This window comes from Mycteria americana, chromosome 1 (assembly GCF_035582795.1).
Source record: "Mycteria americana isolate JAX WOST 10 ecotype Jacksonville Zoo and Gardens chromosome 1, USCA_MyAme_1.0, whole genome shotgun sequence".
Lineage (NCBI taxonomy): Eukaryota > Metazoa > Chordata > Aves > Ciconiiformes > Ciconiidae > Mycteria > Mycteria americana.
In genome coordinates this window covers 81767963-81795396 of record NC_134365.1, presented here as the reverse complement: position 1 = coordinate 81795396, position 27434 = coordinate 81767963, and the positions used below count along the sequence as shown (strand labels likewise).

At 37.6% G+C, this 27434-nt stretch overlaps 1 protein-coding gene across 1 annotated transcript in view; it reads left to right on the top strand.

Annotated features, from left to right (window-relative positions):
* Window positions 1-27434, top strand: part of LOC142412572 (potassium voltage-gated channel subfamily KQT member 1-like) — a 525781-nt gene that overhangs the window by 95273 nt on the left and 403074 nt on the right. Inside the window, exon 11 of the mRNA XM_075508061.1 lies at window positions 13794-13908. Within this exon, the coding sequence (XP_075364176.1) occupies window positions 13794-13908 (115 nt within the window). The remainder of the gene's footprint in view (window positions 1-13793; window positions 13909-27434) is intronic.

The following is a 27434-nucleotide window of genomic DNA, read 5'->3' as shown; positions in this document are numbered from 1 at the left end:
TCTTGGATCTATCTATTGGACACAGGCATAGTAATACAGTGCTTTCCTCAAAGGTCCCTCTCAGCACTTAGGCAACAGCAAAGGCTTGTGAAATCTACTGTGAGGAAAATCAAGCTGGATTTTCCTCACAAGGAAGTTCAGGGAGAACTCTTCGAGGTAGTAATGAAACTGTCAAGTGTTTGACATTCTTTCAAAAGGAAATGCTATTCCTTAGCTGTCTAAAATGTCTTACGAAACAGTGTTTCTGATGAAAATCAGAAACGGGGAAGCTGATGGAGCAGATCATCCTGAGTGCTATCACACGCCATGTAGAGAACAACCAGGGGATCAGGCCAAGCCAGCATGGGTTCAGGAAAGGCAGGTCCTGCTTGACCAACCTGATCTCCTTCTATGACAAGGTGACCCGCCTAGTGGATGAGGGAAAGGCTGTGGATGTTGTCTATCTAGACTTCAGTAAAGCCTTTGACACGGTTTCCCACGGCATTCTCCTGGAGAAACTGGCTGCTCATGGCTTGGACGGGTGTACTCTTCGCTGGGTAAAGAACTGGCTGGACGGCCGGGCCCAGAGAGTGGTGGTGAATGGAGTTTACTCCGGTTGGCGGCCGGTCACAAGCGGTGTTCCTCAGGGCTCGGTGTTGGGGCCAGTTCTGTTTAACATCTTTATCAATGATCTGGACGAAGGGATCGAGTGTACTCTCAGTAAGTTTGCAGACGACACCAAGTTGTGTGGGAGTGTTGATCTGCTGGAGGGTAGGCAGGCTCTGCAGAGGGACCTGGACAGGCTGGATCGATGGGCTGGGGTGAATTGTATGAGGTTTAACAAGGCCAAGTGCAAGGTCCTGCACTTGGGCCACAGCAACCCCATGCAACGCTACAGGCTTGGGGAAGAGTGGCTGGAAAGCTGCCTGGCAGAGAAGGACCTGGGGGTGTTGGTTGACAGCCGCCTGAATATGAGCCAGCAGTGTGCCCAGGCGGCCAAGAAGGCCAATGGCATCCTGGCCTGTATCAAAAATAGCGTGGCCAGCAGGACTAGGGAAGCGATTGTGCCCCTGTACTCGGCACTGGTGAGGCCGCACCTCGAATACTGTGTTCAGTTTTGGGCCCCCCACTACAAGAGGGATATTGAGGTACTGGAGCGTGTACAGAGAAGGGCAACGAAGCTGGTGAAGGGTCTGGAGCAGAAGTCTTATGAGGAGCGGCTGAGGGAGCTGGGACTGTTTAGCCTGGAGAAAAGGAGGCTGAGGGGAGACCTCATCGCTCTCTACAACTACCTGAAAGGAGGTTGTAGAGAGGTGGGGGTCGGTCTCTTCTCCCAGGTAACAAGTGATAGGACAAGAGGAAATGGCCTCAAGTTGCGCCAGGGGAGGTTTAGACTGGATATTAGGAAATTTTTCTTCACCGAGAGGGTTATCAAGCATTGGAACAGACTGCCCAGGGAAGTGGTTGAGTCACCATCCCTGGAGGTATTTAAAGGACGTTTGGATGAGGTACTTAGAGACATGGTGTAGTGGTGGTTTTTGGCAGTGTTAGGTTTATGGTTGGACTCGATGATCTTAAAGGTCTTTTCCGACCTATATGATTCTGTGATTCTGTGATTCTGTGAAAATGTTTGCAAGGGCTGAATTTTTTTTTTTTCTTCATAAGAAAAGTTCAGTCTTGAGCAATCTTTCTTATTTCAGCTAAAAATATATTTGCCAATTTACTTAAAAAAATCAAATTAACAATTTTCTGTGAGTTTTTAGTAGTTGAAAAAATTTACCCAAGGGCTTTAAAAGTTATGCTACAGACACTTTTATTCCAGTTATCATATGATCCTAGCATGTATTATAAGACAGAGGATGGAAGTTGGGAATCACTGTTTGGATTATTCACCTGAGTTAAGACACTGAGTGGTATCTAAGTCTTTCATGCCACAGAAAACTGAAGGGAGCCTGGAAGGGTAGCCTGTGGTTTGCCGATCAACAAATAGCAGAACTTCTCTAGTCGGTCGGTGGCAGAAAGAAGATTGTCTTAATCACATTTGCAGTTTCTGTCCTCTTGACAAAGTTTCTGAAACCATTAGTGATGTTTAGAAAATAAATTGCACTTGCCTTTTTTTTTTTTTGTTAAAGGAAAAATATTCAGTTGGAAAGACAGTAGCATTCAAGTTGTTTGTTTTGGTTTTTTTTTTTTTTTTCCCCTGCTGCCTCTCTTGGGGTTCAACATCTGTAGCTGAGTGTATATATAAAAATAAAAATGTTGACACTGATAAATCATGAGATTAATGGCAGCAAGACTGATAATTGAGCCATGTCACTTTCACACATGGCAAAGATGAATTTATGTCTCAGTCCTCAGTAATGTGGTGAAGATCAGTAGCTTAAAGAAGCACAGGTGGAACCAAAGCCTTGTGATGGGACTGATAGGGTAAGAAAATACGTATCTGTTGTGATTTGTATAATATCTACTTTCTCTGAAGATGCTGATCCTGGTCAAGTCACTCCTCAAAGTCAGCATTCATCCACATTTCTCTTTGGGACTGGCAGAATCTACAGCCAGTTCATAATGTACTGACCATTATAATTTTTATTATAATATATAATTTTTTTAGAGACATGGTGTAGTGGTGGTTTTTGGTAGTGTTAGGTTTATGGTTGGACTCGATGATCTTAAAGGTCTTTTCCAACCTATATGATTCTGTGATTCTGTGATTCTGTGACCATTGTATTCAGCAATCTCGGTACTAGCAGCAGTCTCTCAGTTCTCTGCTTTTCAGGGCTTTGTTGTACATCTCTCAAAGAGGAACACTCTTTGCTCCGTGGAGATGTGTTTTATGGGGAGAGCGGGTCAGTCAAAATGAGAAGCACAAGGTGTGCTGAAGAGTGGGCTTTTTCACCCTCTTACATGCAGGTCCTTTGGTGGAGGGAAGGGAAAGACATACGGTAGACCTGTATGTCTCATTACACCTGTCAGTGGTTTTCACTGTCACGGTGATTTTTCAAGCAAAATCATGGCCTGCTGCCAGAGGAGAATCAAGGTCACCCTAAGCCTCAACAGCTACAGGACATATTCAAATGTGTTTTGACAATGTCATCAGTAAAGAAAGACTTTGGTCTCTGACTGAGGGCGTGTGCCAACTTAGAGTTGTATCTCAGTTATAAACGTCACTGTTCCCTTGTCACGTACAATTTTTGGTTGCTATTGGGAGTGTAGAATACTAACTATGCTGGATCTTCTAAAGCTAATAATTTGAGTCTCAAAAATTTGATTAAAGTAATGTTTTAGTTGTAGCAGCAAAAGCTCAGCAGCTTCTTTGTAATTAAAATAAATTTAAGAGGAACTTAAAAAATATTCTAAATATTTCCTGATGGAAATTCTGAATAAGAAATATGAGAAAGTGGGAATGTAGCATTAACAGTGAATGCACATACTGATTGAGCTCTGAAGTACATGGTTGAAGACCCCATGAATTAAATTTTAAATAAAATGCGATCAAATTTGATCAAATACAGATCAAATTCTATAATCTGAAGATCTGTCATTGCAAATTTATGTAGTATTGAGTACACATAACAATGGCTATTTTGAATTCCTTTTTTAATAGTTGTAATTTAGACCTTTACTCAAATTACTGCCCTACCTAAAAATCTTCACATTCATTATTTAGCAAATAAGTATTCAGAGTGAATATATTTGAAATAGGAAGGGAACGCTCCCATAAAATATTGTTTCTTTTCACCTGGAATATACAAGATAACAGCTGGAGCTTTTGGTAGGAATAGTTTTGGTTTAGTGCAGTCAATAGCTACAGATTATTTTGCTGAACTTGCTTTGAGTTTTAGGATGAATATGGCAATTATTTTCTCCAGTATTAAGATTTACTTTAATTTACAGCATTTTTCCAGTCAGAACAGAATAAGTGCATTGGTAACAATGTTGTATGTCTTGAATTCACGATTAACTGCTAGTCAATGGGAAATTGTTCTACAAGGATTCAATTGTGTGATGCAAAGAACTGTATTAGACCAGCAAATAATTGTGGCATATTTCACTGTAATTACAATAACTGGGTTTTGTGTCCTTGTGAGTCAAAACATTGACAACAATTTGGAAAATGTTTCTAATTTTACTGTCATTGCAATTTGTATGCTTTGACCATTAACAGTCATGAAAAATAAAAACATTTTCAGACTGGTTTATTTTCTTTAATAGCCACACTAAAACTGTACTTCCTTTTTAAAATAAACATTTTTACTATAATGACAGTTCTGAATCCCATAATGGAAAGTAATTCTATATATTTATATTACATGATACATTCCCTATGTGTAATTCTAAGAGTTTGTATGTGTTAAGAGCTCTCCCTGCAGAGATAACAAGCTGCCAAATTACATTTCACTGACTATTAATTGTTTCATTTTAAGGTCAAGTTCTTCTTGTCCTTTAACAAAAAAAAACAAGCAGTGGAGAAGGATCACTTTTGCAGCTATTTTTGTCTTATTTTTCTTGACTGTTCTTACTGTATCTTGTCTTATTGTGTCTTGTCTTACTGTGTCTTATTTTTCTTGACTGTTCTTACTGTATATCTGTGGACACACGGATTGTCGCAGATGAGCAAAAGAAACAGAATGAGGCTTCAGTTAAGAGAAAAAGAGATACTTTTCAAAGTTGAAATGAGTAAAAATACTTTGCTGTAGAGTATTGAGAAACACTGTTTTCTTGATGTCATTTGACTACAACTTGTCTTGTTAGATGCTTTCCCAAAGGTGTCCAGTTCACATTCCTCCTGGACTAGTGGCAGCATTTGGGCCTAACGTATGCAGGAAAAGTAGCTCACTGCTGACAATATATGTCAGCAACTTATTCTGTGCTATTTCAGCCACCAAATGTTAATGGCAAACGTAAACTACTGTGGCAGAATTGGAGCTACTCTGCAGAAAGCTATGACTGCAGATTTGCCCACTTACTGAAATGTTTAATGTAAGGCTATGTAGTATTAAGCTAGTAAACCTGCAAAGAAAGAGAAACAGGAGAGGAAGGATATATAGGGATTTCTTGTTGATCACGAAGCTGAGTTGGCAACATAAATGTGTTAAAATACATCCCAAGACAGATTTTTGCTAGGAGAAGTTTGAGGAGATGAGGTACCTGCTGTCCTCACTTGAAGAAGGATAACCTCAAGGTCTGGGAAGTGTGTAGGTAAGATAGGTAGGTAGGTGCTTTGCTTTGGACAAGTGCTCTTTCTCCTATTGATTTCACTTACTGTATTTTTCCTGCTGTCACAATCCTCCTGCTATTGCCATGTGGCACAACTTAATAGCTGAACTGTATCTTCTGTGCAATTCACTCTGTGGGTTTCTCTGAATGCTCCTCTTCCCCAACCAACCACGAAAATATGTTTTCCAACCTCTTAGCCAGACCTTACCCCTTATTACCACCCATGTCAGCCACATACATTTGACTGAGTTTGGAAGCCTGCTTTTTTTTTCTGTTTAGGAGAAATAGCTTTCATAAGAAAAAAGGCATTACTTTTTTCTGGAACAGAGCCCAAGAGAGAAGAAATGTTAAAACAAAGATGTCAATGTTCACTTCTATATCCACATAGAAACCTGGGAAGGGCTACCTACCCGAGATACACATGTGTAGACCCTGTATCTTAAACAGATGGGAGATTTCTATGGATGATTCAGGTTGAGAATTAGAAACCCCTCTAGGGTTCAGTTACAGGCCTTCTGTTTCTCTGGCTTCCTTGTCTTTGGGGTCTTCTAGTCTGTTTGGCTCAGTAAGATGGAGAACAAAAGTCCATAAAGGTAAATTTTGTTGTAACGAGTAGAGGCTCTAAGGGCATGTTATGCATATGCATGGAAAAAGTTGTCTGGCTGACAGAGTTGTACATACTCCTGAAATGCTGTTTCTTTTCTCCTGTGAAAGGCAGGAGGCCGGAGTGAAGCATCCAGGCAGTTGGACCACATACCTAGACACGTGGTAAATATTCATATTATTGTCCAACATGTAGTATGACTACAGCTCACTCAAAGCTAGCTGCATTTAGCACTGTTAAAAAAAAAACCATTTGCACCTGTCATTTTTTTGGAACAAATTTTAGCTTGCTATCCTGACAAGGAACTGAAAACAGTTTTCTATTGTGGGTCATTCCCATGAAGAAAACTGAAAAACAATCCGGAGCATAATACAACCAGAAATGTAAGAGTTAAAATAGCTAGATTAGTAGCTCTTCTTTGTCACTTAGCTCTATGTTTTCATGTTTTTAGTTGATCATTAATGCTTTTATCACAGCACAATCAGTAGACATTTAAAAAATAATTAATTTGCTCTCATTAAATTGGCCAAGGAAAATCCCGTCTTAACTTAATGCTTTTGAAAGGGACTGAACTGAGTGCAATGGAAATCGTAGCTTGCTATCTGAGCAGATAGTGAGTGGCACCAACACTGCGTGCTTCTCTACTATGCTCCATTAATCTCCAATTGTCTTCTGACAGGTCATATCTGTGTATGAGAAGGTACTTACAACTCTTTGTGCAATTGGTCCCTGACCACTTTTCTGAAGCTATCAACAAACCTGCTTGTCAGTTAACGCCAAACATTACACAGGTTCAGTGGTATGCACGTTTGCTCACTTTGCAAGTTATTTCACACAAAATATTCAGCTAAATATTCTAAGCCAATATGTTTCATTTAAAGAAAATAAGCTGATTTTGTGCTGAATGTACTTTTCTTTAGTAGACCTATATTTATGATGCTGTAGAATTTTTTCGGTGGGTTTTTTTTGTGAGTATGCTTCATCCTTCTTGTTTGCTAGGTCTTACAAGGATGTTCAGGCAGTCGCGTAGGTAACAGCATCTTCAGATGCATTCAAAAGTATGTTTCATTGTTTTCTCTCTGTGTGTTTTCCAGTACTACGTGCGTTTGTGATTTTGAATTATTTGTTGGTACTCATTTACTCATCTCCATGCTGTCCCATTAGACATGTAATGAGTGATTATGGTTTCATGGGGTGTAAGTAAGTATGTAATTTGGCCTGCAGGCTTATCTAAACAAAAGAATGTACGACAAATAAAGTCAGCATTAGTGCATTTTGAGTGCTGATTGTTTCAAATCAGATACACAGGAAACCAGATGTTGAAGTTTATCTAAAACACTTGCAGCCAAACATGTAACTAGGTACAGCAGTAACAGTGCATGGCACTTTTCGCATATACTTAGCAATATGTTTGCAGCAAATACCAATTTATTCTTATTCCTCAATTCACTTTTTCAGATGCTCTTTTATTTCTGTTCTGCTAGCAAACTACTGTTTAATTCATTGTGCTCTGATTCTGCAGGTCTTCTGGGAGCAAAATCAAATATGGGGAGAACGTACAAGAATTGCAGTATCAGCTGTGTGTCTAATGACAATAAATTTAGATGCCTAAAATTAGGTACAAAAAGTGGCTTGGCTTTTTTAACTGCACTGGGCACTTGTAGCTCTTAGAGTTGTGTATGGGACAATCTGAGTATTTGGCATTTGCAGATGGCTTATATTTGAGTACCTAGTAACGATTTAAAATTCCAGCTTCAGATGCTCAGATTTTTAACATCTTAACAGAAAACTAAGATAAAAATAGCTCTTTCTTATTTAGACTAGTACTGAGTACACTCCTGACACTTTAGGTCCACAATAGTAATGAAGAAAATCTCTCATAATACAATGTTAATAAAGAGGTTATTCAGTTTATGCTAGTGATATGTTTTGACATATTCTTCCAACATGACTGCTCAGATGAGCTTGAATACCATTTGGCTGCTGAAATGAATAATAATAGCAAAGTTGAAGAGGTTTTTAAAGGCAGGCTGGTGGTCAGGTGTCAGACACTTATAGGTGCCTTGGCTTTCATAAGCCATTAAGTTTCCTTTTTTTCTGAGGAAAGTAGGGATTTGGAAATGTCTCAGTCTAGGCCCCAAACCAGTTTGCATCTCAATACAGCTTTAAAGATACTGCGTTTTGGGCCGTGAGGTGATATGAGTTCCTGCCACAAGAAAGAAGATAAGAAGTAATGCTGTGATCTCACAGGTACTTCTTTCCTGTGGATAAAGGAAGCATAGTCATCCCCTGGATTTTTCTGTCAAGGTACAGCCTTACATATGAAGTTAAACAAATCATATGTTTACTTCATAGACATTTGTTACATTGAGTAGTGGAGCCTGGTGTTACGAGAGAGTGCGTTTTAACACCTTCTGATCTGAAAGTCGGTAAGCAGTCAACTGATAGTGTCAACTTTTAGGCTGGATTGATCCCACCTACCTTGCACATGGAATCAAGGTATGTGCATTGTAAGTATAACGCGGTTGTCTGAGGTTGGACTGACAGTCATTCTTCAGAGATGCTTCCTTTTCCTTTTCTCCATTGACTGTAAAGAAAGCAAAGGTTTTTAGCTTAGATGTGTCACGGAGTGGGAATGAACAAAAATTAAGAGGTTTTCCTTTTTTCCTAGTGCTATGTCACCCATACTGCATATTGTGCACATACAGTCTTTTAAAGTGATAATTGCTATGGAAATAGTTAAACCAAACAATGAAATTTTCTGTCAATGCAGTGTGCAGAGCAGATTTTTTTTTTTTTCAAGTGCATATGGAATTTAGGAAATTTTACTGAATGTCTCTCATACTGGAAAATTGGGTTTAGGCACCTTTAAAAAAATCTAGTCAATTGGTCTCACTGTAAATAAGCTGATAAACTTGCTTTGTTTCCAATTGTTAAACATGTAGTTAAATTTACAGATGAAATTGGTTCTTTATTTTCATATTTTGTTAACAAAGAAAAGTTTTACTGTAACTTAAAGTGAGTTAGGTGTCATAATAATTTTGATTATGTGCCCATTCCAAATGAATTCAGTAAAAAAATAAAATTTGGGAGTATATTTGCATTTTAACTTTGTATATTATCAAGAAGCCAGTTATGGATTTACTGTTTCTGTTGTCAGCTTACTGTTCATATTAAGTTCTTGCTAAGCATATAATAGTGATAAAAATGCATCTCACAAAATGCTGTCTTGTTACTTTTCTCTCACAGATTATGTCATTTAAGAGTTATTCTATATAGGATAACTTTTCTAGCACTAATAAGTCCTTGTCCTAAGAAACAGAATAATCGAAATGGGTGAAAGTGACTAAAAGACAGTGGCACGGAAGGAACAGATCGGAATTTACTTTTGGTCTCTTAAGCCTGTTTTTTTTATAATATTCTGTTTTAAAAACAACCAATCAAACAAGCAAAACCCCCAGACAAACAGAAAATCCCCCACCCTTACTTTCATCGGGTAGAGGAGACCTTACCCTCATCACTGCTCTCTACACGTTAATCTTTTTACTGCTTTGGTTGAAGGCTGGTTTAGCTTACCCTTTATGTCCCATCTGGCCCTTCTCCAGCCTGCATTTTTACATGCAGCTCTACAGCTTTCCTGGTCATCATTATCCATCTGCTCTGTGAGCTCTCCCCTGTCACCAGGTACTTGGCATTGTCTTCACACAATCTATTACTTAACAATTTGAGGAATAAATATTCGTGCGACAGGAAATGTTTTATGTTAAACTGTCTCAAGTTTGCCATCTGTTTCTATCCACGTGTCTGAGTTTTCCCAGTTTAATTTGCTAAATATCTCCCTTCATTCAAGTTCTTTGGTGTTTGTATTCCTAGGAGTAGCTACTGCAGGTACCCTCCCTTCTATATAACGTAAGCAGCCACTGCAATTGTCTGCAGACTTTTGTAAAGTAGACTGTGTGGAAATGGTATGAATTATCTTTAAATTTGTGTTTGAGTTGTTTTTGGTGAATACGAAAACTCCTAATAAAAACAGTAAGTTGGAATTATTTGCAATAGAAGAGACCTGCTTTTTCTTTTTTTCCCACCTTCTTTATCTGAGAAGAGAACAGGGCAAAATCTTCGTGGTTATTTTGTCCTGGTATTGGTAGGCATTACCTATTTGAGGTGACCAAGGTAATGGGAACCATGTGCAATCATATTTTCTACTGCAGTTGTAAATTGGGAGTTCACTTTTTCCCCATACTACAAAGACAGTAGTTAGTGTAAGACAGATAAGGAATCTAAGGTTAGATAAAGCTAAGCAGTATTACAAAAATATCTCTGGGTTATGTTTGGATGTGTTTATTATATGTTCTTGCCATTTTAGAAACTGACACTGAAGGAAAAAACAGAGGTATATGAAACTTAGCTTTCCTTTTGCTGTTTCATTTAAGGAGTTGATCTGTTTCATGGATTGCTAGGTCTATGGAATTCACTGGTATTTGTTGTACTTTGTATTTTCAACTTGTTGTAGTCTGTATTTTCAATTTGCTGCCTCCAACTCTTCATGCTCAGAAAATATTATATATTTTATAACCGAATAGGTACAGCTTCTTCATATTGTGAGTAGTACCATGTGGAAAGGAAAGAGGGCTTCTCTTCTCTTTACCCTTCATATTTCCTTGCCTCCCCTCCTTGCTACTCTGCAACAACAAAAATTAGGCATTCATTCCCATAAAGTCAGTTTGTAAAAGGAAAGCTTTTTAAAATAAATATAGAGAGGGAAGATATAGTTGTTCTGGCTTGAGCTGCAGCTGTTACAAACTTACCATATGTAGTAGCTGGACCTCACAACTTTGAGTTTTATTTCTGGAAAGCATCACTGCCATGTGTTAAATGTATTTTAATGCTCCACACTTCCTCAAAATGAAAGCATTATCATGAATGATTATTATGAATTACTTCATTGCTCAGAAGCTTATGGCTTCTTGACATTCAAAAAATATTTTTGTTCCTTTTTGTGTGATTTTTGGGAATTTTGATTTATGACTGAACATTGCTGTCTAAATGGGTTCTGGAAGTTCACTCAGGTAAAGTGACAGTTAACTTCAGAAACTGAGTTGGTTCCAGAAAGAGTGTTTCAAATAAGAAGATAACTGGTCACGACTCTTGACAGTCACCTTAAGGACAGAAAATATTTAGAACAGAGGACATGTTACTTGCATTTACCATTAACAGTAATGTTTGGGTGTGTGGCCCAGAAAACATTATTAACGGGTTAATATTTTAAAGTAGGAACACACAGAATTAATGGGTGATAAAAGCATAAAGGGATGTAGTATTAAATAGCTTTTATTGTTAGGGTTACCAGGACAAAACAGGTATTCTCTTGTGGTGGCTTAATACTTCACAAAACATGAACCTGAACTGACTCTAAATTGAGTCAAGTGGCTCTGAGAGTAGTAGGGTATCTTATAATATCAGCACCCAAATATTATGAGCCTCAGAGCTGTGATTTCTGCTTTACCTGGATGCTTAAGAGCAGTGGTACTGGGAGAAACTCTTCCTTCTCTTAATACTCCTGTACACTAGAGGCAGGTTTTTGAGATAAATGTAGCCTGTAACCAAACTGGCAAAAATTGTTCTGTCACAGATCTGACCATGTGGGAAGTGTGGGAGGGGAGAGGGGAAGCAGGGAGGCAATCTTGGACACCACACCCAAATACTTAGTTTTATGGGACAAAGTGCACATCTTCAACTAATAAAATTAACTATGGAGAATATGTTACAGAACTGTTTGTATAAAGTACATAATCACATCATTGTCTTTTTCAAAATGCTTGTAGGAATGAAATGTATGTGTACTACTTGTGGGATGAGACTGTCACAGATAATCGTAGCAAAGTCTTCACCAAAAAGAAAACTCGCATGCTTTTACCCTACATAAAGAGGGAACAGAAGCTTGCCATGGTTATGTAGGTAACCAAGCACCAGCTGAGGCCATTAAGCCCAGGATTATATTCTACATGTCTCTGCAGAAGGTCCATGGTCTGAGAAGCAGGCGTTCTAGGAGCACCCTGGAGTAACAGCAGAGTGGTTCTGCAGCTCTCAGCACAGCATCCACAAATGGGAATAATGAGAATGTGAAGGTTCCACAACTGGCATGCTACTGTTGTCTCTCTTCTCATAACTAGCATGTTACAATGGAGCAAAGAGCCATTGTAGTAGTGAACACTTCTCAGAAAAGGAATTAGCAAGCAAATGTAAACAATTAGGGTTTTTTTTTTTTAAGAACCCATGGATGCAGATTGCAAACAGCAGTGTGATGAGACAGAGAGAAGTTTGATAAGGCAATATGGACCAAACCTTTAAAATGACAGATATAAAATATAATGCTACTTCTTATCATGACAAATGCATTGCAGTAATTTTAATATGTCTCGTGCTATAAAGGAAGCAAAGCCCCATGAATTAACTAGGTCCTTCCTCTACCATTTCAGCAGTCCATTGGGTAGTAGGAATTGCTAGCAATACAATGTTTTCCTTTTAATTTGATTATGCCTTACATGGGCACAGTGACTTAACTCTGCCTTTGGTTGACTATATGTTCAGTTATGCCATTTTATAATTATATTCCATAGAATTCATTTTCAGTCCTTGCCATTTATGCTATGGCTTTTCTGATAGTAAGCTCTGATGTTGTATGCTTTTTACTATTTAGCTTGAATGTAGTCCAGCCAAAGTGGTGCTGTAGAATTAGCTTGAGACTTCAACAATTTAGTTTTCTAGGAGGCAAGCTTTCTCTTTGTCATGTGGGTTGTTTTTTTTCTTCTTACCCATCACAGTATATGCAAGTGACACCACTTAGTCTTTTACTTCTTTGGTTTGACACTTAATTTTAGAGATTCCTTCCACCCCCTGCAAACATTTATATTTTTTTCTCCCTTGAATTTATATGCGTCATCCTACCCTCTTTCCAAGTTAGACTCTGCCAGCTCATAACTGTATGTGCCAAGCTTTCAAGAATGATCAAAACTAAAATAGACAGCTTCCTTAGAAACTGTTAGGATCACTAGTAGTCATGAAAAAAATTGCTATTTCAGATCACAGCAATTTAAGCTAGATGTACTTCATAGGTTTTGAACAAAACAAATACAGGAAAAGATACTGAAAAGACCTTAAAGCAGAAATTGCTTGTGAATATTGATGCAACTGAACTCAGAAAGGCAGGTAAATGTATACTTCACATTTATAGTGGGAGAAGTCAGCCCTATGCTTGATGGAAATGAATATTGGGGCTAGAGCTTTTTAAAGCATAATCAAGCTGTTTTCATCAGTTACAGGGATAGCCACACTTCCCTGTTCTTTGCAGTCTGTGAGTGAACTCCTTCATTCATTTGCCATCATATGTCTTCCCAATCTGTAATGAAATTTGTAGCTTACTTATGCTTGGAACATAAGCTGAGCTACAGTACAGCTTCGTATCCATCATGGTTACCCTGCTGAGCTGTCTGCATTCAAACACCTGAGGCTCTTCCCTGGTCCGTGGGAGAATTTTTGAACACTGGTGAATATGGTGACCAAATAGAATACTTGGAAAAAAAAGTGCTGTTTATATGATAATAGCAATACAATTTTAAAGAAGGGTTTTAGAGAAATTAAAGTATATGTATCAAATAGTATTAACTGAGGAAATGAAAGTCAGGTTGTTTCTGTCTATTGTCATGCCGACATTGAAATTTTAGATATGGTGAATTTCTGCTTACGGGGAGACAGTCCTCAAGAAGAGAAGCCTTTCTTCTAAGAGGTTCCTGTGTATTTGAGCTATGTATATGCACATATATGTTGTTGTATGGCATATAAGCATCAACTTCACTGATTCTGACAAAAAAGAAAGCCATGTCTCATATTAGAACCATTTATTGAATCAACTCCATAATATCTTAAGCAAGGGAAAGAGCTTGTATATGTTGTCTCCCTAATGTATTATGATTTCTTTGAATTATTTGTGCAGTGAAAAGATGTTTAGAAGGGAATACCCAAGAAATGTCACGGGCCAACAGCTTCACTGATGACATTGACCTCATACCAGAAGAGTTGCCACTGCCCGCTGTATCCGATGTGGCACAGTAAGTGAAACAACAGCTTTTTAATTGATAATATAAATGCTCATTGATCATGAGGGAGACTTGTCACAGAATAAAAGTATTATTCTTTGGCTGGCTGCACTTGAAGTGATTATGAGTTTGATCTTATTGAACATTTCTACAAAATGCAAGTTGAGCTTTAAGTTTAATGGAAGTAGTCAGACACCTGGAAAGAGAAGCATTGCTCTGCGATGGGTGGCTTGCAGTCTCGGTGTCTTTGTTGTTTTACTTTTTAAGGCAGCTGACACAGCTCCTGAGATTTAGTTTTACAGGTAGGTTTATACTTTGTGGAATTCTGAATCAGTTGGAGCTCTAAAGCACTCCTAATATGAATAACGTATGAATTGATTGGAAACATAAATGAAATAGTCATTTATAGATACAGCCTGAAAATAGAAAGTCTACATTATGTGTAATATTTTGATAAAGTAGACACACTTGTAAGGAAATTATGTTCCAAAAATATGAAAGCAAGGTTATTAAAGAGATGCTGAAGGTGTCTGGCTTGACCAGGACAGAAAGTCCCCATTATCAGTGAGTTCACTGCAATTGCTGAATGATCTTTCACGTTGCTTGTATTTGGTTTAGCAAATGCCTATTTCTTGAAATAAGCATAACAGTATCTTCATGCAGGACACCTCCATATTGTGTTTTGACAGGATATTTGAGTAACCTTCATGCTTTTGTCCTATAATGTACAATTCCAGTGTTGGGAATGGCAAATCTGGAGTAAATTTCAAATGTGAAGCAGAGCATTAAAGCATATAGCAAGGCCTGGATGGACCAGAGCATCCAGGTATCATACTAAGGCTTTATCTTACATGCTGAAACTGATACAAACAATGCTAGTGAATAGAACTCTTGAGTTAGCAGTGATATATGGCCTAAAGGTACGGTATAGCTGGCACAAGCTCATGAAGGTCTAACTAGTCATTTGGATGTTATGTTAATGTTGGTGAAAACTCACCTGAGTTCACGCTTGCAAGAGAAAATATGGCATTGTCATTGGAAAAAACCTTTAGTAAATATGTGAGATTGAAAAGAAGAACAAAAATTGTTGCTTGCCTTCAGATGGGGAAAAATACAGACAATGGTGTTCAGGATGAATTTGAAAGCAATGTGATTCCAATCTATAGTGAGTGTGGGTGCTTTCTAGATGTTTTATTTCACATCATATGGTTACTTTCTGTCCAGGTAACTCATATAGATGATATGATACTACTAAATCTATAGTAACTATACTATGCTTTTATACACAATATCCTGGTGCTTGTATTTTCCAAACGTGCTTTATTTTTAACCTTCTTTCAAATCAGAGAATTACAAATTGTTCCATTAAAATTGGTTTTGTTTTTTTTTTTTTTTTTTTTTTTTTTTTTTAATCAGCACAGTGCAAGCGCAGGATTTTGCATTTGGAAAGAAACAGTTGTAATCTTATTTGTACTATTTAGTGCCTGAAAAATGGTGGTATCGTATGTTATTCTGTATAGTGCACCTTGGAAACTGTACCCGAGTTTCTAGCTCATCTTAGAGTTTAAATGCATTCCTCTCTTGTGTGGAAAGTAAGAAAAGGAATAGTAGAAAGCTAACCAAATATACAAATGAAAAAAAATTCAAAATATGGAGCATATTTGAAGTAATACGCTACAAAGTTTAAAGTAATATACTATCAATTCATTAAGTCCTCTTGAAGTGGATGTCAGGAGCATATAAACAGAATGATCTTGCAACTAAATACTGCTAAATTAATGATTATTAAATTCTAAGACCTGCTATATATGTATATATATGCGTAAAAATTTTAGCTTCTGAATATTTGTAATGAACTTCAAATGTGCAGAAAACAAGGTCAAAAGTTATAGATGTAATATAAAGTTATAAAGGGACTGTGTAAAAGCAAAGCTGAAAAACCGTTTCGTATAGCTTTATGCTTCTGAAGTCAAGCATGCCAGTTTTCACCTTTATCACTGATAATCTCATTTTATATGTGTGTAATTCTACGTAGTAGGATGCATTCATTTAAGAGTTGTCCTGATTCTTGAGTAGGAATGTAGTATCTCATTATTCAAATTGTGAACTTTGTTGGACAAGCACAGAACCTGATGTATGTTTGTATCTGGGTGTTAAACTGCCATTTCTAATGCAAACAATAAGATAGTAACACTGTATTTGCCTGATATTCATATGTCTTCTGCATGAATATTAGATATACTTAGCGTGACTATTTGTCTTGTCTTTTAGCAGAAGTATAAGCAGGTAAGTCTTCATGTGTGCTATACTTGCTTTGGTGTGTGAGCTTTCCAAAACAGCATGGCTTTTGCTTTGCACTTAGTAATGTATCCCCTACACTAGTGTGCCTTGGAATTTGTGATGGGGATTTTTTTTTTTTTCTGTTAAAAGTGCCACTTTTATTCTGCTTGTTTACCTGGTTAGAATAAAGAGTTATTCTATTTGTTCACATAGATGTTGTTTCATGCTGTGGAGTTATGTGCTAGTTAGATTCTGTCGTCGTCCCCCCCCTCCTTGGAGTGAACTACAGAATGGAAAGTGGGTTTATCTCATTTGGGAATAACATGCATTTGATAAACAGCGCAACAAATCTTCATTCTAGAGTCACAATGCAGTCAATGAATTAGACAAAAAGTCTTCCAAGAGTAGAATTCAGCCAAAGGTGTATATATATGCAATGAACCTTCTCAGTTTGCGAAGTAAGTGAAAACATGGCTTTCACATAACAGTTTAGTATGCTACGATGATGACGGTTTCACATGGAGCACTTTTTTGTGAAGTCAAGCTTAACTTTGTCAAGCTGCCAAAAGGCAAAGTTTTCCTTGTCTTCAACAAACGTTATGAGTTACAAAATCAATCTCCTTTATACCTTTATTTCAAAGCCAGTAACTGGTAATTTTTTAATCTTTGTAAGGTGCTATGTTGATTATTAAACATGAAATGTCAGGTCTACAACTGTAATGTTTTGAGGGTTTTTTTTCTGTAATGTGAACAGTAGATTCTTCTGAAATCCTCTCTGCTAGACAGATGATAGGAGGGATGTTCTCTGATGACAGTAACCTTTACTTTTGGCCATACTATCTTCAAGACTCCCTTCATTGTGTGGGAAGGCAGATACTGTCCCAGGAGAACAGAGTTCCTACCCTTGAGCCATGCTGCCTTGGACAAGCACGTGTTGCACAATCTACACATGTGCATTAGTCTCACAATGACTGAAGTGGTTGCTTAGCAAAACCTATCAGGCTGGTTGGAAACTGATGATACTACTATTTAAGAATGTGTCTTGAGTGAAAGCAAACCAGTTCAGTGGGTTGCAGCACTGCCCAGGTTTCAGTGGTTAATACATCCAGTATTGGACTTCTGATGTTAGTGATCCATGCAAACTTAGAGAAGGTATGCTGTCCGGGTGGAAGGTGTCAATAAAAACAAAACCAAATAGCAAGCTTGGAAATTGAGCTTAAGATACCTTTCTGTAGAAATATAGCTTCTTTGGATCCTTTAGATAGTTGGAATGATGTTTGTTTCCAGTGATCTGGGCAAAAATGTGGAAGAATGCAACCTCCTGAGCTAGGGAACAAAAGCATCATATTCAAGATATAATTCTGTGAAGTTCTTGCTGAATATCTCTGGCCCAGGCTGTCGGGGGTAAAAGTCTCATGTGGTTGCTGACCTGAGTGGAGCTATGTTGTTTTATACTGGCTGCTTCTGAGGTGTCCAAAGTTGAATAAGAATGATGTTGTTAAAGAATAAGCAAATCTGACAGGTGAAATAAATATGTAAATTTCAAAGAGTTGATGAGTAATTCTGTTTTTAACAATAAATGCTTAGACTACCTTATTGCCTGATGTACTTACCAACCCAATTTTTCAGATTGTCTCCCATCAGTGCATAGAGAGACTGCAAAATTATGTTTTGTCTGTGCTTTGAAACCTAGAAAAAAACAGCGATTATATTTGACTCATTACAGCATGTTTGCGTGGTCCTTAGGGTTAGTATTCTACACAGATTGGTAACAGTGTCTAAATTAAGTTATACATTAGGGAAGGCCTAAACCTTGAGAATGTTACTTCTAGAGCCGGAAAGTTCATTTTTATCACTTTGCTTTTTCTTGCTAACCACTCAGCACTTTCTTTATATCACCTGATTGTTTAGTGGAAGATGTAAAATGGAACAATTTGAAGATGGATCCTTCATCCAACTTAATTCAACATAGTGCACACACAACATAGTGCATCTTTCTACGTGATGTTATGTCTTGAAGCCCTCTTTCTTCCCAATTTCCTACTGTATGCACAGAGATGTTGTGACAGAAGGACAGAGGACCTGGTATAGAATTAGGCCTGCTTGTAAAAATAATTCGTGGCAAATTCCTGTATCTCTGTAACAGATTGTTTACTAGTGAAAGAGGCAAGAGATTACTCCAAATGGCACTGATTAAGCAAGTGGCAGGCTGTGATTTCTGCATTTTTTCGTTAAGTCTTGTCCCCTATCCATTGTTGGCAGGACTGTTTTATCTGTCTGATGCAGCCTATCATGTATATCACAAGGTCTTTGAGGAAAGAGCTCATGCTATTGAGGTCTGTAAAATGAGTAACCTATAAGATCAATTCTTGATCTGTGTCCATAAGCAACAAAAATGCAAATAAAACCTCTCAAAGTGTGTAAGAATTTGGTAAGTGACAAAAGGAAGAAAGGAGGAGAAATACACATCAGAATGAGAGCAGGGACAAACCTTAGCAGATTTTTGATCCTTCTTCCTAGTCCAAACATTTAAGGCCAGCCACTCCCAACAGCTGGTTCAAACCAGAAATTATAATTGAGCTGTGCTTTACCTGTGTTAAGTGACACAGTCTTCGGGGATGGGTATGTGGCTTGACTGACAAGCAAGATAGTCAACTACAAGTCCTGTAGACCTCCACTAACATACTCTTGCAGTATCAAAACCCACTTTTGTGGAAGAAGAAGAAACAATAGCAGTTAAAATAATGGGCACAAGTGAGAAGCTTGCTGTGGTCCTGTGTAAATTGAAACAAACATTTGTATGAACTGAACACAGTGTACAATGGAGGATCTTGGAAGGGAGGGAGCTTCCTACAGGGCATGGTTACAGGACTAGGGAAGGCCTGTAAATGACCTCTGATTAAGGGACATGCAGCTGTAAGGCTGCAGCCTGTGACAATTGAGATTTCATTTGGGAAGGAATCCTCCCCAGCATGTAGGGAGACTTGTGACATGAGGTTTTGGCATTGGTGTGGAAGTTGCTGAGGCATCCTATTTCAGATGGCCTTGAGTCCTCTACCTGTTCCTTTGCTTGCTCCTTTTCATTTTTTTTTGTATGCTCCTGTCTTTACAGAGGATTCGTATCTGTTGGCCCTTGATTTCATGTTTTGAACCACAATAACCTGGAGGAGGCAGGGGGTATTAACTTGTACACCCTGCCACTAACTGGAGTTGTCACATGCAATAAATCCAGTGCCTGTTGATCATCCAAGGGGGAAAAGAGATTCTGGAAAGTAAGCAAAGGTTCTGCCACCTTCAGAGACTTGGTATGCTTTACTAAGGAGAAGTGAGCATCTTCTGTGAGGGGGGAGAGTATCTACTATATGGGATTTGGTTTTCTGCTATCGTTGTTCCCATGTTGAATTGTCCAAATTGTGTTTGTCTCTTTCTGGATTCTTCCTGGCTGCAGTGGAGCTTTGCAAGAGTAAAGGAGACCACTGAACATAGCTTTAAGCCTTGATTTTTTTTATCTCCAGCTGGTCCTGTTGTTACGCAGGTTGTGATGACAACAATCCTTGGCCATGAAAATATTTTCTGTCATACACACCAGAGTTAACCTTCCAGCAGGAAAGAGAGAATTTGGCCAATAGACTGTATTGAAAGATTACACCAACTTGGTCCCAGATAGCACAGTCTCAGGAAAAATACACACAGCACCAGCTTTAGAAGCAGACATCCTGTTTTTGTTTTTCAGAGTTCTGTGGTTTAAAGCTGTGGTGTTTAAAGCTCTTCACACTATAAGGAAAAGCAAAAGTTAGAAATTCTATATGTCAGCATGGTTAAGCAACTGTGGTTGAGAATGCATTTTGTAGCTCACTAAGGTCACATAAAGGTAAATGTCAGTTGGTCTCTTAGCAGAAAGCAGTGTAACGCTACAGTTCAGCAGTCATCACGTCAGCTCTCTTGGGAGGAAACCTTTAGAAGGTGAGATCCACATACAATGACCATCGTCAGTGGTAATTGCTGTCAGCTGAACAGCTGTAGTAATAACTCTTCAGCTGGAACAGGCTGCCAGGGAAGTGATAGCTACACCTGTTCCCCACAGGAAAGTGGGGTCTTAATTACTTTTCATGGGTTGAGAGTGAGACCAACAGTTGCTCTTCTTTCTGAGGCCCTGTCCACAACAGAGTCAAATCACGTTAGGGAACTGTGGGTTTAATACAATTCTGGCTAAAACAATTCTATGCAAAAGTTTAGAAAGCATTTATGTACTTCTGCTACATTCCTATGTATTAACCTATGTGTAATGTGGCTGTGAAAATGGCTGACTGTTTCAGTTTGAGGTCTTAAAATGATGTAATAGAAGCATAGAGATCTGAATGTGGAAGCAACCAGATACCCACTGTTCCCACCTCCAGTTTTTTTCTTTCAAGCTCATAGTGTGAAAAACAGCTCTTAGATTGTGCAAAGGAAGATCTGCAAAATCAACCCAGCATTAGTACATGGTTATTGCACAATGAAAGGAAGTGGGAATATCTGCTTTAAAAAAAAAAAAAAAAGGCTGATTGCCATAAGCTATATAAGAACCCTGAGGAGGGATGAAAAGATAGATCTGAGGTAAGGCAATGGCTGCAAAACTTCAAGGCCTACAATGTAGCACTTCCTTCTAACAGCAGAAAATGAGATTCTGAGGGTGAGAATGACTGAATGCCTTGCTCTGTGTCATCATTGGTGAATCCTGATACAAAAGGAGTATCACAAATTAATCTTCAATGAGGAACAGAATCTTCTGTGAGGATTGAGGCTTAATGAGTCAAAGAAGTTATTCTTGTTTGTTGGTGTTTGTGCTCGCTCCAGGCTGCCTGGAAGAACAGAGCACCAAAGCTGCTCCCTACTTCACCAGAACTGGGATATACAGAGATAGGGGAGGATGGACACTTAGCACTGCTGCTTACTGGAGTGGAAAATCACACCATTGTTAGGAATCCATGCAACTATAGTCAAAGGAAGATGCTTCATGGTTAGCCTTGGCATCTAGCTTTTCTCCTTAAAAACAAGTTTAGGAACAGTGTTGTGTTTTCTTTTTTTCTAATGGAAGTAGTTTATCATAGGATTGGCAGATAAGAAATATGACTAGTTTCCTCTATTTCCCACTAACACAGAAATTTTATACCAAGTGAATGGAACAAACTATAAAACTTATGCTACGTCTTAAAGCTTACATTAGATGTGCTCAAATAAAATGGTGCTGTATGCCCCTTTTAAAGTTATTGATCAGCACTTGAAAAAAGGGTTGTTAAATCCATCTTTCAGCTTTATTTCAGACTTCCAGTTGTTCCCTCCATCTGTAGATGGCAGTGAAGGTTTTACCAGGGACTTAAGAATATTTTTGTGTCCTTCTTTGGCTCTGCTTGAAAATCCAACAGTGTGCCACTCTTGACACTAAGCATATATTCAACCTTTCTGTGGTTTTGGTCTATCTGTGCAAACAGCAGTTGTCTTTGTATTTTTATCATAACTTCCTCCTATAGCTTATTGCTTTTAGTCTTGTTAAAGAAACAGTTCACCTTATCACCAGCAAATCTATCACATTGAATATCATTAGATCTAATAATAAGATAGTAATCTTGTGTAGGATAATTGAATCTACTGAAAGCTCATTAATAATGCTTTTATTACTAAGATAGGGACGGCTAGGGTCCTTAACCATCAGCTAGATCTATTGTACCACCTGTTGTCCTTTTGCACATGTTCATGGATTATTTTAAAATACTGTTGTTCTTAATTTTTGAAAGCATAATCAGGCACTTGAGGGATCATGTAAATATTGCCCATATTGTCACTGAGCTAACGTAGGTAGCTCAGGTACTGGAGAAAGTTGTGAAGTATATCAGGTAACGTAGGTGTTGGAGAAAGTTGTGAAGCAATACTGGCCATCAACCAGCTGGTGAAGGAAATGGTATTATAAGAGGTAACATCACCCAAGAGGAGTGGGTTGGCCAAATAACAGCAGCAAGGCTGGTCAGAGTACAGAATATTCCTGAAGATGTTATGGTTTGCCTACCATCACCGCATTTACATTTCATCCATATTTTTGAAACAAACATAAAATGAAGTGAGAGGGACAGATGAAAAACTAATAAATGGGCGATCCACAGTAACATGAAGGGAGGGCATTTATCTTGTTTCCAGCTTTCTTGTTGTGCTGTTGGCTCTTGACACTTATTAATCCTCACTCTCGGTTACATCTAATATAGGTAGTACTGACGCAACTAGTTCTGTCCACTGCCCTCAAAAGCATTATTAAGTGCTTCAAAGAGAAATTTAGATGTGGGTCTGTCATATCTGAACTGAAAAAGGTAAAATAGTGAAAATTCAACTGACAGCAGTAATTGCTGATCTGGTTGTATGCTTTTTACCATTATAAGGCCTCATGTTAAGTTACACTTTTTAGTACTATCTATTTTTGTATTGTCACCTCTAATTTTGAACTCTTTAAAAAGGCTGCTTCAGGATTTATTTCAACACCCAAAGTGTTTTTATTACCATGTAATATGAAAGCAAGGCTGGCATTAGTATAAATTGGTGCCATTATGTAGTAACCTTTTCTAAGAATTTGACACTGCTTCTGAGGTTTTTTGGAGGCTTTTTTAGTTTTTAGTCTGAAAAGTAATTTTTCAGAGAATTTTTGCTCTTTTATTTTTAAGTGAGGACATTTGGCCAGTGGAGGGCACTGCACTATAACGCAATGAGAGACGGAAACTCCCATTTCAGTTTTCGAAATCTGATTTGTCATTTCAACAAACTTACTTATAAACTTAATTTATAAGCATCTGAATTTCCCCAATGTTAAACTGGCAAGTTGCCACACTAAGGAAAAATGCTACATGTACTTGAACATCAGTTTAATGAGAAACTTAAGCAACCCCCAAAGGCTCAACTTGGTATTGTGGTTATACTTTCTTTTCTGGAAAACAGACTATTGTAACAGCCCACTGAAGGTTTCAGAATGTAACTAAGTGCATATATCATGTAAGTCTCTATGCAACAAGTGGTTCAGATCTGATGGAAAAGTCTGAAATAAAAGGTTGTTTTGCAAACAGAAGCTTCTACGAAAACATGACTTTTCATATAAGTAAATTTTTCTTAATGAGTTTTCTAATAATTTCACAGAATTTTAGGGTAGGGATAGAATTTTTCATGAAGGGGGTGAGATGATTCTGGGATGTATGGCTGCAAATATCTGTCTTGTATAAGAAATAGTTTACAAAGAATGTCTCTGTTTTAACATCAAAGTAAGAGACTCACATTTGTGGCTTTGTTTTCCTCAGAAATTATTATCTCAGTAGCAAGTTAGAGAATGGAAATAAGGCAACTCTTTCATTTGTTATTGAAAAGGGTGCAAAGAGGTAGGCTGGATTCATAGTCTTCAATATTGGCATGTTTTGTCTGTATGTGTGGGAATGAAACTAGTAAAGGGAGAAATCATTTTATAAAGGCTTTGTTTGGGCTTCCTAATTTGTTGAGGTTTTCAGTTAAAGATTCATATTACACCTCACATAATTGTGCCCATCGAGCTCCATGACACTTGACAATATTGGTAACTGCATTTGTATCCATCTGTGATGAAAGTTTGAAAGATGTAACATTAAAGTATGTTCCTCGCTGCAGATCACAGTACAACTCTTCTTATCAGATGACTTCAGTCTCTCGTTGTTACGCAAAATAAAATAAAGTGCCAAGCATGGTACTCGTTTCTCTGAAAAAAAAAAAAAATCAAAAAAACCCAAACCCCTTGGTGGAAAAACATGATGATTGCAATGCACGGAGAAGTGTGAGTTTGTCCTTTACCACGGCATAGGTAGAAATAAATGAGCGTACATTTTCTTTTGACCTTGATCTTGTGGTTTTGCAGTAGTTTCAACTTCAATATTTTTTATGTGAGACTAAATTTGGTGTATATGAATCATATGCATATACCTGTTCCTATAACAGGAATGCGTTGTGTTCATTTTGTCCATTTGTGTAAAGTGTATTGAGGGAAAGGAAAAGCACAGTGATAGGACTTCATGGTGTCTGCAACTAAAATACATAGGTCATTCCTGATTTGGTCTAGCTCCATCCACGAGCCACTTCACAGTGTGTGTTTTGTATTGGCAGCATTCAACAGAAAAAATACTTTAGAAATTGCATATACCAGTTGTCCTTCCTTTTTCCTTCTGCAGTTGCTTCCCTGGGCTGCTCCTGTGACAGAAAGTAAGGCAGCCCACCTCCCAAATCAAATCAAAAGCCCACCCCTGCTGGTGGGGAGCGTATAAGCAGTTAGCGGGGAAAAAGAGTGAAGGAAAGCTTGAAGGCTTGAAGACACCATTTGTTTTCCTAGGAGTTCAAGTTGTGGCAGTGGAGGGGAGGGCTGGGATAAAAAACCCTAACATTTTCTCTAAGGCAGGCGGTATGAATTTTACCTTACTAATATCTGAGCGTTATACTGCTATACTTCTGAGCATTGTGTTGACAGCATATTGTTGCAAGCCAGAATCCTGCCTTCTAGTCAAAAGTGTGACTTTTCATCTCTATAGCCTACTTTCTTAAGAAGTGATGTTGGCTGTCTAACGTGTTCCTCCTGCAGACATTATTTCTGGGGCAATATCAGGCAGAGAAAAATGCAGAAACTGGAAGTGAAAGTTAAGGGAGCTCAGTGTTGTTAATTGACAGGTTGTGATGAATGGGTTAGAGGAAGAAAAGAGATAGGAAAGAAAATTTTATTACAGATGTGGAGAACAGTTGTATAGTTAGGAAATGCTATTTATGAGTGATTTCTTTGGTATTTCATAATTAACAATATTATGAAAATATATTTAAAAACTTTCAAAATAACCTGTAAAATAATATATCAATCATAAATTAAAATGGCATAATTTGGTTATGATGTTTCATAGTGGAGTTTGAACAAAAAAAAAAAAAAAAGGAATTTCTAATTTATTTCTACCCAGAAAGCAGGTAGACTGTCCACTTACCCTAAGATAAAAGAATGAAGACTTTTTTCTGGTTTTTTAAGTATTAATTTGATATTTACCAAGGGATGTTGCAGTCTTACCTTATTTGCTAATCTCTGTACAATCTTATTCTGGAATTACTAGTAAAGTGCTTTTCCTTATCAAAATATAAATAATTGTTCATTTCATTCAGGTGGCTTTTATAGACTTTTGTATACTACAACACAGTACACAATGGAGCAAGACATATGCTTATTTTAAGTGCATTAAATTACATTGGAGTTCAGATGATGTGGCTGAGTTATTGAAGTTACATGGGATGGAGTTAAGACTATGGATCATTTATGACAGCTCCAAAAACACCTCTCATAAATGTTGAATTATGTATCTTTCAAAATGTCCTATTGATTTTTTTAAATGTATTTCAAAGAAAAATCTTACAAGGAAAAATAAGTTATTTAATAAAAAAAAATTGCTGTATGCATCTTCATTTCATTATGCATTTAAAAACATTACCAATTGCATTCCTTAGGTGAACACTGTGAGACCGCTGGTCATTCAGCTGCAGTAAAAGACAATGCGTATTTATCTCCTCCATATTGCAAATTTTTCACTAAAATCAAATTTAGATATTTTGCAATGAACAGGCGTCTCCATTTAATAAAACTATATTATTGTGTATGACAAGAGTGTTCACAACAACAACAATTAGTGTTAATTTGAGAGATTATCTTATATCTGCTATGGTTATTTTCTTGGATAACTCTGCGCAAGCTGAAGGAATGTATTCTAGGCCTGATGTTTCACTTATTTCTAAATGTATATAGTACTTTGGTTTTATGTAGATAACATTTTGTGCAAAGTTTTAAAGCAATAACCAAATGCTCGTTGCTAAATCAACGCACAATTTAGGTTAAATACTAGTTACCTCTATTTCTGTGCCTGGGGGGTAATAGACGTTGTTGCAGCCAATGTACATATAGTTGCATTGCAACTAATGTACATCTATGTTTAGGGCTGACACATAAAAGCTGATAGATAAAATTGTTGCTTTTGTCATTTGACTACTGTGTTAACCTCAGTGCCTCAACCTTCAGTGCTTGGAAACTTTATTTTAATAAGTTACTTTAAGGAAATTTAATTCATAGAAATTCTTTAGAACCTGGTGGTTCCTCATGGATTTCCCAGCTCTGACGCTTTAACAGCTGCACATGTAAAATCTTTCTTTTTATAGGCAAAACTTGATTAACTCCAAATGGGACAATAGAAGTTACTTTTCAGGTTGGATACACTGAAATAGATGCCAGACAAATACCAGTGCCAGTTGCTTGTCTACTTTTTTTTTAGCGCATTGTAATTTGGAGAAGCAATTATAGTCTCTCTTTTACTTCAGATTAAACTCCCTATCTCTGGGGCTGTTTTTCCCCATCACCCAACAATGCTTTTAGATGTTATCACTATGTTCTCCAAAAACTTTGCCCTAATTGCTTAGCTGTTTGTTTGTATTGCTAAGACAATTTATCTCTGGTCCCTGGGTCAAAATGAATGTATCAGACCATTACAGTACAGAAAGCTTAGTATGTGGGCACTGAAGCTTACAGTCGCTGCACGCTATATTGAGTTCTGTTCCTCTCATTTCACATGGCTGTTTTGCTTCTAGCATGCTGTAATGGCATTTTTCATAAGGTACTGATACTTATCTCCTCTGGTTTGCGTTAGTTAGACTGCCTACAACCAAGGACTAGCAAGAATAGATAATCTTGATGGCCTTTTTTATTTAGTCAGCTGTCTACAATATATGTGGTGCTCATTAGTATTAAAATATGTTTGAAAACAAAGCTCAAAGAGCTAATAAAGCTGTTCTTATGCTGATTTCTCTTACTTCAGCAGTTGCTACTGAAGGATCCCCTCCAATGGGTTTTATGACTTGTCCCTGTAGTAACGTAAATCCATTAATACAATGTAATTGGTTTTTGTTTTCTTGGACACCACTTTGCTAGAAGTTTCCACATGTTCCTGTGCTTACTTAGCTATTTTGTTATTTTAGAAAAATTACTTCTAAACTGAAATGTGTGGAACTTGCAGCATTCACCAGGCATTTCAGATAAACAAAGCATGTACTCTTCCTGTATTTAGTTTTCTTACTCTTTCTAGGCTGTGGCTGCAGTAAATTTTAGATGTCTTCATCTCAGAATTTCATTATTTGTGGAAGTTCACATGCTTTCTCATCTTGACAAAGAGTTAAGATTTGTTGTTGTTGTTGTTGTTTTTTAATGTAGGAAC